This window comes from Piliocolobus tephrosceles, chromosome 19 (genome assembly GCF_002776525.5).
Source record: "Piliocolobus tephrosceles isolate RC106 chromosome 19, ASM277652v3, whole genome shotgun sequence".
NCBI lineage: Eukaryota > Metazoa > Chordata > Mammalia > Primates > Cercopithecidae > Piliocolobus > Piliocolobus tephrosceles.
Window position 1 is genome coordinate 45178888 of NC_045452.1, and position 11222 is coordinate 45190109.

General features: G+C 43.4%; 1 protein-coding gene across 1 annotated transcript; it reads left to right on the plus strand.

Moving 5' to 3' along the window:
• Positions 1–399: 399 nt before the first annotated feature.
• Positions 400–10693, plus strand: ATP5PO (ATP synthase peripheral stalk subunit OSCP). Its single transcript, XM_023190880.2, has 7 exons — positions 400–526; positions 1730–1780; positions 3534–3644; positions 4899–5028; positions 6702–6814; positions 10129–10215; positions 10509–10693. Exons 1-7 carry the CDS (start codon positions 491–493, stop codon positions 10620–10622), a joined length of 642 nt encoding a protein of 213 aa, XP_023046648.1. The 5' UTR covers positions 400–490; the 3' UTR covers positions 10623–10693.
• Positions 10694–11222: the final 529 nt, after the last annotated feature.

Genomic DNA, 11222 nt, shown 5'->3' on the forward strand with positions numbered 1-11222 from the left:
GTAAGAGGGACGTGGTGTCCGCTCCTGGAGCTGCAAGGCTCCTGGGGGCTTTTTGTTTTGGTTTGGTTTTGTCTTTGTGTGCAACGTGAGAAAAAGCCATTGATGCAGGCTTTAGCATGCTGGGAAGGAACAGTCAAGAATCCAGTGACGCTGGTAATAACTGTGAAATGGAACAAGTGCCACTGTATTTATCTAAATGTAAATTTTAAAACTGGGAACAGCAAATCCATTCTACAGTGAGGGCCGCTTGGCCAGTAACAATGATTTCATTTTCAGGTGCAGTCAAAGCCCTATGGCTCCACCGCAAGGGTCCAGCCCTTACCACTGCCAAGAACTACAACTCCCAGCCGGAGGGAGGTCTTTGCGCCTGCGGCCTGGCGCCCTACGCCTACACTTCCCAGAGAACCTAGCGGTTACGCTAACGCGCGCGTGCGCCTTTGCGCGCCTCTCATTTCCCACTCGAGTTTGACCTACAGCTGCCCGAGAGAAGATGGCCGCCCCAGCAGTGTCCGGGCTCTCCCGGCAGGTGAGAGAAACATGATCCTGAGAGCCAGTGGTGGGATCCCTGCTGGGGTGATCGGTACCAAACCCCGAGCACCAGGGTGCGATGCTTCGGCTGGGGAAGTCTGGCAGTCTTCAAGGTCATGGGACCCGGCAAGTGGGAGCGACTCAGGACGACCCAGCGTTTGTCCCCCGGGATGCCTATGGGACGGGGCGGAAGGCGCGGGGCTGTGCGTGCCGTGACCTTGGCATCCTCCGAGCACAGCCCCAGGAAGCTGCTAGCCTGAGGGGCGCAGGAGAGGGGGTCTGCCGTTTGCTGAATTCCGGGGAAGGGGCGTGGCCTAGCCCCCAAATCAGCTTCCTTTGCCATTGGGGTAAAACCTGTCAGAGATCACTTACTAGTAATGCTAAGGAGTATTTGTAAAACACATTTCACAGTTTTATAAATGAAATGAGGCCGAAAAGCTTAAATGAGTCTTTGACTGCTCAGCCAGTAAGTGGTAGAACTGAGATTTGAACCCACAGAATCACCCAGAAGATGGAGTTTGAAAAAGTTTTATGCTCTTTGTACTGAATATCACCATGGTGCTTTACATATCATGACCCCTTCCTGGCATCTTAGGTAATTTTTACATAAGCGTTACAAAGTCTTAATCCTCACAAGCAGTTTTGATAAAACACATTCCATAGCTGGAAGTATTTGAAGGTGACCTGCGATCTGTGACCTGTGCGCTTGCAGGTGATACTTAAACTGTAAGACTGTCTCTCAGAGGTAGGGCCTCTTGTCAGATCGAACTCTGCGGCAGTACTCAAAAAATCCATCTTTATTTTCAGATAGCATTTGGATTCCAAGGAGGGTACATCTGTTGCAAATGATCTGCTCAAGGGTGTGGTAATAGGAACGCCAGAATTTTGGTTAAATATTTTTGAAACGTGCACTCCTTGGAAGTTAGTGTTTCTCTGTTATACGGGTGTGCTAGCCTTGGTCCATTCCTAGCGAGCTAGGAGGTTAGTGAGAAGATGATTTCCCAGGCAACTTGGGATAATCCTCGTTCGGTAAGTTTACTCCTTAGTAATAATAAGTAGCTCATCCTCATGTAATATGTGAAGATACAAAGAGACAAAACTAATGCCTTTAAGGTCATTAAAAATTTGTTGTTGTTATTGAGTTACGTGCAGAAATTCTTCAAGTAATCTTGTTTGATCTATTTTCCTTTATTGCTTCAAGGTGCGATGTTTCAGTACCTCTGTGGTCAGACCATTTGCCAAGCTTGTGAGGGTATGTTAATTTATATTCTTCTGTAATGATAAGCACGTGAAAAGTGTTAGTCAAACAGCAGTACAGTTAGGGCATGGATTTTTGTGTAGTTACTATCTAAACCTTTCTGCACGACTTGTGGTTCCCAAAATGTGATGTGTGTGTAGGGTGTGGAAAGGAATGGCGTTGAATACTTGCTTTGTGACAGGCCCATGCATAATCTTTCAATATGAAAACTTTTTTTTTAATCATTTGTTTTTCCATTAACCCTCTAAAATAGGGAAGCTAACATTTACTTATTTTTTAATGAAAGAAACAGGTTTAACAAAATGACATGCCCAAGTTATCACAGGAAATTATTACAGGAGTTGATATTAAAATCAAGGTACCTTGGTTTCTAATGCAATTCTGTTGCAATTCTCTATGTTCCATTCTGGTTAGGAATATCCATACTCTTCACACTCTTTCTCTCCAGTAGGAGAGAAAGGAGGCTCACTATTTCAGAGAGTTGCCAGTCCCTTTCTTTTCAAACCGGAAGTAGTCCAGTTGACCCTGGATAAAGAGGACTATTAGTGACACATAATAAATGAAGTTCCCCAGAAGGCCCCCAGAAGTGATACATGACTAACAGCTGGTAACAACCCTGTTGGAACATGAAGTCTGACTCCATTTCTGTGGTTTATTTTGAAATTCTTTATTTGATTAAGGAAAGTTCCCGTGTGATAGAGAATTGAATCAACTGTCAGGAAGCAGGAACTTCTCTAAGATTTGCTGGGTCAACTATCCTACCCACACTTTTCCCCACCAAATCACCAGTGAGCCAGTCCTCCCCTTGGAAAAATCGGGTAAAGGAAAGATCATAATACCAGCCTATGTCCTTAATGAACCCACATCAGGTGGAATTAGGAAAAATAATTATCATGTCCTGTCCTCATTACCAGCCCCAAATCTCAAATCGAATGACCAAAATCATTTTGTCCTTCGTGTGAGAGCTTAAAAACCTCATAACAGTGTTAAGGAGTAACTGGTCTTCCCATTTTACAAAAAGGGAAGCTGAAGCCCTGGGAAAATGTACCTGAGGTTACTCAGCTTAGTCCTAGAGCTGGACTGGAGCTAAATCTTTCTCATCCAAGCTTGAGCCTTCCCACTACAACCATACAGCACCACTAAGAACCTGTAGTTACACACTGATGGTAGAAAAAAAGTCTGTAGTTTACTGTGAAAAATAATTCAAGCATCAGGTTTTTTGTGAACTGCCAAAGGGCTATGTTAAATTGAACATCGCTAGGGAGGCTATGTAAGGGAAAATGTATAGTGTCAGTATGAAATGTATAAAAGTATATTTGTGTGTTTCATAAACACTTGTTTTCCTAGCTCTAACATACTCGAAACTGTCTATCAGTGTTCACAGCCTCCCATACTTGAAACTAAATAGTTACTGAGTTTAAAGGAAACATAAGCTCATCTCAAAATTAAAGTATAAGTAATTGATAAAGGTAGTAAACCTGGAAGGGACTTTAGACACTGCCTACTAAGCCCCTCATTTTATAGATGAGGAATTGGAGGCTTAAAGATTTGAGTGCCCTGACCAAGGAAACATCCCTAATTTACTTGCAAATTGCCATTTAGGGCAGCTCTTGGGTGACACATTTAAACTGTTTTGTGTTAAAGAGATATATTTTTTAAAATATAAATTTTAAATTCTGCTGTTGACAGTATACTATTAACTGATTTTCCTTTTTGCTTCCTCTCCTATTTCACCTTTTCTTTAAAGCCTCCTGTTCAGGTATACGGTATTGAAGGTCGCTATGCCACAGCTCTTTATTCTGCTGCATCAAAACAGAATAAGTTGGAGCAAGTAGAAAAGGAGTTGTTGAGAGTAGCAGTAAGTAGCTTTCCTATTCATTACATATTAAGTTCCTGTTTGTATATTTTTTCCTTTGGTTGTTTGACTGCATTCCTAATGAGGTGAATCCTACAAGAAAAAGAACTGGGAAAAAGCCATTTTCTGTAAACATGTTTTTAGTGATAATATTAGGTTTTTATTATTATAAGACATATAAAAAGAACAAACAGATACATATAAGGATATTAATATTAGGAACCAAGATTTGGGGCTAAGAAAAGATAGAAATGTAAAATTAAAATAGATGATAATTTAGGAAAATTGCTATTTCAGTGGAGAATTTAAAAGCTACCTTTAAAAATCTATACTTATAACTGGGCACGGTGCTCACACCTATAATCCCAGTACTTTGGGCGGCCGAAGTGGGTGGATCAGGAGGTCATGAGTTTGAGACCAGCCTGGGCAACATAGTGAAACCCCATCTCTACTAAAAACTACAAAAAATTGGCGGGGCATGGTAGTGAACACCTGTAATCCCAGCTACTCCAGAGGCTAAGGCAGGAGAATTGCTTGAACCTGGGAGGCCAAGGTTGCAGTGAGCCGAGATCGCACCGTTGCACTCCAGCCTGGATGATGGTGCAAGACTGTCTCACAAAAAAAAAAGATTATATGCTTAAATACATTAAAATACGCAGTCAAGTGAAGTTTTGGCTGCTTAGTGTTTTATAATCTTTCTTGAAAAGCAAAAATAAATTTAAGAAATTTCATACAGTATTTCTAAATTTTTTTGAGGAACATCATTCTATCGTATATAAAATCCTGGTGCAGTGCAGTGTATTCTGAAAGGCAGTCAGAAAATTGATGATAGTATTTTTGTTATAAGTTCTTTGGCAGTGCTAATTTAATTCATAAAATATTTAATTCATAAGAAAGTGTGTGTATGGCCAGGCCCAGTGGCTCATGCCTGTAATCCCAGCACTTTGGGAGGCCGAGGTGGGTGGATCACTTGAGGTCAGGAGTTTAAGACCAGCCTGGCCATTTCTACTAAAAATAGAAAAATTAGTCAGACATGGTGGTGCACGCCTGTAATCCCAGCTATTCAGGAGGCTGAGGCAGGAGGAATCATTCACTTGAACCCAGGATGCAGAGGTTGCATGAGCCAAGATTGTGCCACTGCACTCCAGCCTAGGCGACAGAGCAAGACTTTGTCTCCAAAAAAGAAGAAAGTGTGTGCATGGCACATCCTTCATTTGTGCTCTAAAAAATTTAAGAAATTTTTTTTTATACTTTCAGCAAATCCTGAAGGAACCCAAAGTGGCTGCTTCTGTTTTGAATCCCTATGTGAAGCGTTCTATTAAAGTGAAAAGCCTAAATGACATCACAGCAAAAGAGAGGTTCTCTCCCCTCACCACCAACCTGATCAGTGAGTATTAGAACTTTTTCATTTGAGGTGTCTTAAAACTGTGACTGGAAATGTGGTCCATGGACCATGGGCATCAGCATCACCTGGGAGCCTGTTGGCAGTGAAGAATCTCAGGCCTCACACTAACTTGCTGAATCAGAGTCTGCATCTTAACCAGCTCCCTAAGTGAATTGTTTGCATATTAAAGTGTGAGAAGCACTGTCTAAAGGATGCTAGGACCTAAGTGTGTCTAATTGCATAGTCAGTAGTTTCAACTGTAGAGGCAGGCAATATGATACCTACCAAGAAAATGGTTTGTGGCCTGTGGGTATACCTTGATCCTTGGAGACATTTGCATTCTTGGGTACATTTGGACTGCTTTTCTCTCTCTCTCTCTTTTTTTCTTTTTTTGGTTGAGACAGAGTCTTACTCTGTCACTCAGGCTGGAGTGCAGTGGCACGATCTCAGCTCACTGCAGCCTCAACCTTCCAGACTCAGGTGCTCCTCCCACCTCAGCCTCCCTAGTAGCTGGGAATACAGGTGCATGCCACCATACCCAGCTAATTTTTTGTATTTTTTGTAGAGATGGGGTTTCTCCATGTTGCCTAGCCTGGTCTTGAACTCCTGGGCTCAAACCATCTGCCTACCTTGGCTTCCTAAAGTGTTGGGATTACAGGCGTGAGCCACTATGCAGCCTGGATTGCTTTTCAGATCGTCATAGCATAGCCAGCTCAAAATAAAAACTGCAAAGAAAGTGTGTTCATGGAATCATCTTTGAATTTGTAGCGAAACGTATAATCTGTAACGTAAATATGAAAATCAGATTGCAAGCTGAGTACAAGAAGTCTGTTGCACATCTGTATGGGTGAGAACCCCCCATACCTACTAATTTAAATCCTTGTCAGTACAGTCTATTTAAAAAAACAAAATCGGATATGCATTTTAAGTAACAAGTTGTATCTTCGTTCTTTTTTTTTTAAGACTGGGTGTCTTTCTGTCACCAAAGCTGGAGTGCGGTGGCACAGTCTTGGCTCACTGCAACCTCTGCCTCCTGAGCTTAAGCGATCCTTCTTCCTCAGCCTCCTGAATAGCTGGAACTACAAGCATGCCCCACCATGCCCAGCTAATTTTTGAGGTTTTTTTTTTTTTTTTTTTTTTTTTTGTAGAGACGGGGTTTCACCGTGTTACCCAGGCTGGTCTCAAACTCCTGGATGCAAGCTATCTGCCCACCTCGACCTCCCAAAGTGCTGGGATTATAGGCATGAGCCACTGCGCTCAGCCTCCATTCATATTCTTAAAGGACATTGAATATACTGTGATTTTAAGAAACAAGATCTTACTCTGTCGCCCAGGCTGGGGTGCAGTAGGACAGTCAGCACACTGCAGCCTTAAACTCCTAGGCTCAAGCAGTCTTCCTGCCTCATCCTCCTGAATAGCTGGGACTATAGACATACACCACCAAGCCCTAATGTTTTTTTGTAGAGATGGAATCTCGCTCTTTGGCTGGTCTTGAACTCACGGCCTCAAGCAATCTTTGCACCTCAGCCTCCAGCAGTTGGGATTATAGGCATGCGCCCCTGAATATGGTGTTTTAAGGCCACAAATCTAAGTTTGTTTTTTGGGTTGAGTATACAACTTCATGAATAGCTTGTTTAAGTGAGTTTCATGTTACTGAGACACCTTCACGTTGCCAGATCTGCTTGCTGAAAATGGTCGTTTAAGCAATGCCCAGGGAGTCGTTTCCGCCTTTTCTACCATGATGAGTGTCCATCGCGGAGAGGTACCTTGCACAGTGACCACCGCATCTGTAAGTAATGGGTTATTGCTGCTGTGTTTGCCTTGATATTACATGTGCCACCTTTTGCAGGAAGAAGGAAAAAACGGTAAAATCAAGAAATTGGGAAAGGTAATTTGTCACCTGGGATGTTTGTTTCATTTTTATGTCAGCTTCTGTGACCCTTTGCTTTGGAAAAGCCAGCGTGTATCTTATTAGTGCTTCTGTAACCAGTGATTTATTCATAAGGCCTGGGTTAAATGTAAAGTACATCAAAATGTGTTAGAAAAGAGTGGTTTAGACTCCAGTATACGTTTGAATTATATTATAAATGCCGCTTGAAGTAGTTTACTGAAACTAGAGTTCTAGAGTTTTTTTTGAGACAGCCTCCCTTTGTCACCCAGGCTGGAGTGCAGTGACATGATCACACTTCTGCAGCCTCAACCTCCTGGGCTCAGGTGATCCTCCTGGCTCAACCTCCTGAGTAGCTAGGACTACAGTGCACCCCTGCCACACCCAACTAATTTTTTTGTATTTTTGGTAGAGGTGGGGTTTTACCATGTTCTCCAGGCTTGTCTTGAACTTCTGGGCTCAAGTGACTCACCTGCCTCGGCCTCCTAAAGTGCTGGGAATAAAGGTGTAAGCTACCACACCTGGCCTGAAACTAGAGTTGCAAACCTTTCATCTTTCGTGGTGGTGAATGGAAAGGAGTAGAACGGATGGGCCTTTGTATCTTATGAGTGGGCTATAATTAGCTACCATTTATTGAACCCTACTATATGCTGAGTACTTTATTATTTTATTCAGTATCAAAAGATTCATGTGAGATAGAAGTATAATTATCCTCATTTTACAGATGAGGAAGCCGATTGCAGGGAAATGCAGTCGCTTGCCCAAAGTCATACGAGGTGGGACTAGAATTTGAACACAGGCCTCAAGGCCTCTTGGAAATTCATATTCCTTATACTACACTTCATTGCCTCCCTAGAATTAATTTTGTTATTGTCTTAAATACATATTTTCTTCCCTGTGTAACTCAGTCAAATGTAATGTAGCTCACTCTACAGGAAAACAGGAGAGTGTGGTAGATTTACTTGGAATTTGTAGCACCTGACCTCATCCAGATTAATAGCTCTAAGCGTTTAAAGGACAGTCTGACCTTCTAGTTAGCACAGATTCAAGGAGAGGCATCCTAGCACATCATACTTATTTGCATATTTGTAGTTCAGTAGTTGGTGCCCCCAAAACATGTGCCTGGTTGCACATCATTACAGCCCAGACATAGGCAGGGAGCCCTCTGTGGCTGCCCCGGTTATCCCTAACGGCGCAGATGAGAGATTCACCTGCCCCATGGTTACCCATCATGAAGCACTGGTGCAGGGCATTCTTCAGTGAATACAAGGACATGATTTTCTTTTCTTTTCTTTTCTTTCTTTCTTTTTTATTTTTTTATTTTTTTTTTTTGAGACTGAGTCTCACTCTGTCACCCCAGCTGGAGTGCAGTGGCACGATCTCAGCTCACTGCAACCTCTGCCTCCCAGGTTCAAGCAATTTTCCTACCTCAGCCTCCCAAGTAGCTGGGATTATGGCACCCTCTACCACACCCGGCTGATTTTTTGTATTTTTAGTAGAGATGGGGTTTCACCATGTTGACCAGGCTGGTCTCGAACTCCTGACCTCAGGCGATCCACCCACCTTGGCCTCCCAAAGTGCTGGGACAACAGGTGTGAACACCGTGCCCAACCACAAGGACATGATTTTCTTTTAAAGGATACTTATTTTTGCAAAAGATTTTAGAACCAACCGTTACTAATGCTTTTGATGTTGATACTGCTGGGTTCGTGAGTCTGTACTGTTTGAAAAACATTATCTTGATGAATGACTAAGAGCACAGGCTTTAGAAATACACAGACTGGTTTCAGATATTGGGGCTAGTCCTCACTTGCTGATGTGACCTTAGGTGAGTTTCTTAACCACTCTGATCCTCAGTTCCCTCATATGTAAAATGGGAATAATAACCACTGGCCTTTCAGGGCTGCCCACATGAAGGGAGATAGTAGGTGTGAAATGTCTGGCATAGACAGGTGCCTGGCAGTTTGTACATGTCTCAGTGGAGGGTATGTATATTTCAGAATTCTGTAACCTTTTAGTCTCAGTAAATACTGTTTTGAATAAGAATAGACTGTGGCCAACCCACCCCCTACCCCCAAAAAAGGATATTGTTAGATCTTTACAAAGACAGAAATTTTTTTGCTAAATTTTTTTAGGCTCTTGGAGGAGGGGCTAGGGAGGTAGGATTTATGACAAGTAAAAAAAAGGCCTTTGCAGCAGGGTGTGGTAGCTCACGCTTGTAACCCCAGCATTTTGGGAGACCGAAGCAGGTGGATCACTTGAGGCCAGGAGTTTGAGACCAGCCTGACCAACATGGTAAAACCCCGTCTCTACTCAAAATACAAAAATTAGCCGGGTGTGGTGGCACGCGCCTATAATTCCAGCTACTTGGGAAGCTGAGGCAGGAGAATTGCTTGAACCTGGGAGGCAGAGGCTGCAGTGAGCTGAGATCTCACCACTGTACTCCAGCCTGGGTGACAGAGTGAGACGTGGTCTCAAAAAAAGGCCTTTGCTTTAACAGCCTTTTTCATTTTCACCATTATAACACGTAACACTATAACATTATAACTAACCAAGAGTAAGAGTTGGGGCCGAGAGGAGAGTGCAGTCTGGATATTTGAGGTGCTTGCTCTAAAGTAGATTAGGGAGCTGAGCTGACTTCAGAAAAAGCCAGCTGCTCCAGGTTCTCTCACTGGGGTTCAGAGAGTGGAGTGGCCTGCCAGAGTTCCAGGTAGCTGTGGATGCGGGGAGATGAACAGCCAGCAGAGCTAGGGAAACATGAAGATGTAAATCCAGGTTAAAATGGCAACTTTTCACCCAAGGACATGATAGGTGCGTGGTGTGACCCCAGGGCTGCACCCAGGAGGGGCCTGCGTCCTCCTGCATTGATGGGGCTGTGTCTTCAGGCATTGCAAACTTGAGGGCCTTTCCTTGTTAATTCCAGGTTGTCCTGCTAGCACACAGAGCAGAGGCAGGGAGGAAGTGGCATTTATAGGCAGTCCAGGAACGACTGAGTGGGAGCTGCCCTGGTGATGCTGGGAGGCAGGGCCTTCCTGTGCTCCCGGAACCTCCAGCGCGAACAAGGAGTGAATGCGGCAGAGCAGCTCCATGATGGGCCCAGGTGGCTAAGGGAGGAGCTCACAAGGCCTGTCTTGGTGATGTGCGCCTGGAGTATTTTAACTCTGGAAGTTTCTGTTTTGCTTTATCTAAATTGAAAGGATGGTTTTGCCTTTCAGCCTTTAGAAGAAGCCACACTCTCTGAATTAAAAACCGTCCTCAAGAGCTTCCTAAGTCAAGGCCAAGTATTGAAATTGGAGGCGAAGGTGGGTTTTAAATTATTTATGGTATGTTTCCTCAGGTTCTTTTAAACTTAAAATGGCTACAGAAAGTACTCGTGAAATATTAGATCTAACTCTGTACTAATTTTTCTGTAGTTAAAAGTTTGTCTTTATTTTAAATGTAAACGATGATCTGAATGTGCAGTTTTACTTTTGCCTTTTTCTAGGTGTAACTAGAGCCGCTCACATTTGTGTAGCACGTTGAGCCTTTCAGAACGCTTGTGCATGTCCCATTTGATGAGTGCGTTTTCACACTTGCCGTCGATTTTCTTTTGTAGATTGATCCGTCAATCATGGGTGGAATGATTGTGCGCATTGGAGAGAAGTATGTTGACATGTCTGTCAAGACCAAGATTCAGAAGCTGGGCAGGGCCATGCGGGAGGCTCTCTAAGTGCTGGTTTTCTGCCATCAGTGAAAATTCTTAAACTTGGAGCAACAATAAAAAGCTTCCAGAACAGGTCATATTATGTTCACTGTCTTTTAAAGTGGAATGTAGAAGGCTTCATTTTTATGCCTTTTTTTGGTATCCCCTGAGTATAAAGGCCAAAAAGCCCTTTTGGCCTAGAGAATTTGGTTTGAGTAGATTACGTTTAGGAATTAATAGGTTAGACACAGCACCTAACACATGGTCACTGGGCAAAGTCTATCTGGTCCTGCCTGCCAAAATCCCGTGTCTTTAAGGGCTTGTTCAGAACTCCTGGTCCCTGCTAGATCGTCGGATCTGTGTTTGCTCCCTAGTCCTCCAGGGAGGCCTCTTCCTAATAAAATGCCCTTCATCCTGACATGCACACACCTGATTGTAGGCTGCTGTGTAGCATTCAGGGCCATTTCATGTACATCTGAAGCTTTGTAACAGCCTTGTCATACGGGTGGGACAGACATCACCCCACTTTACAAATGAGGAAAGAGATTGAGGGGCCCTGGAGATGTGCTCAGAGTCACCTGTCTGGACAGCTGGTTGTCAGGCACCTGTCAGTTTGTACCACTATAT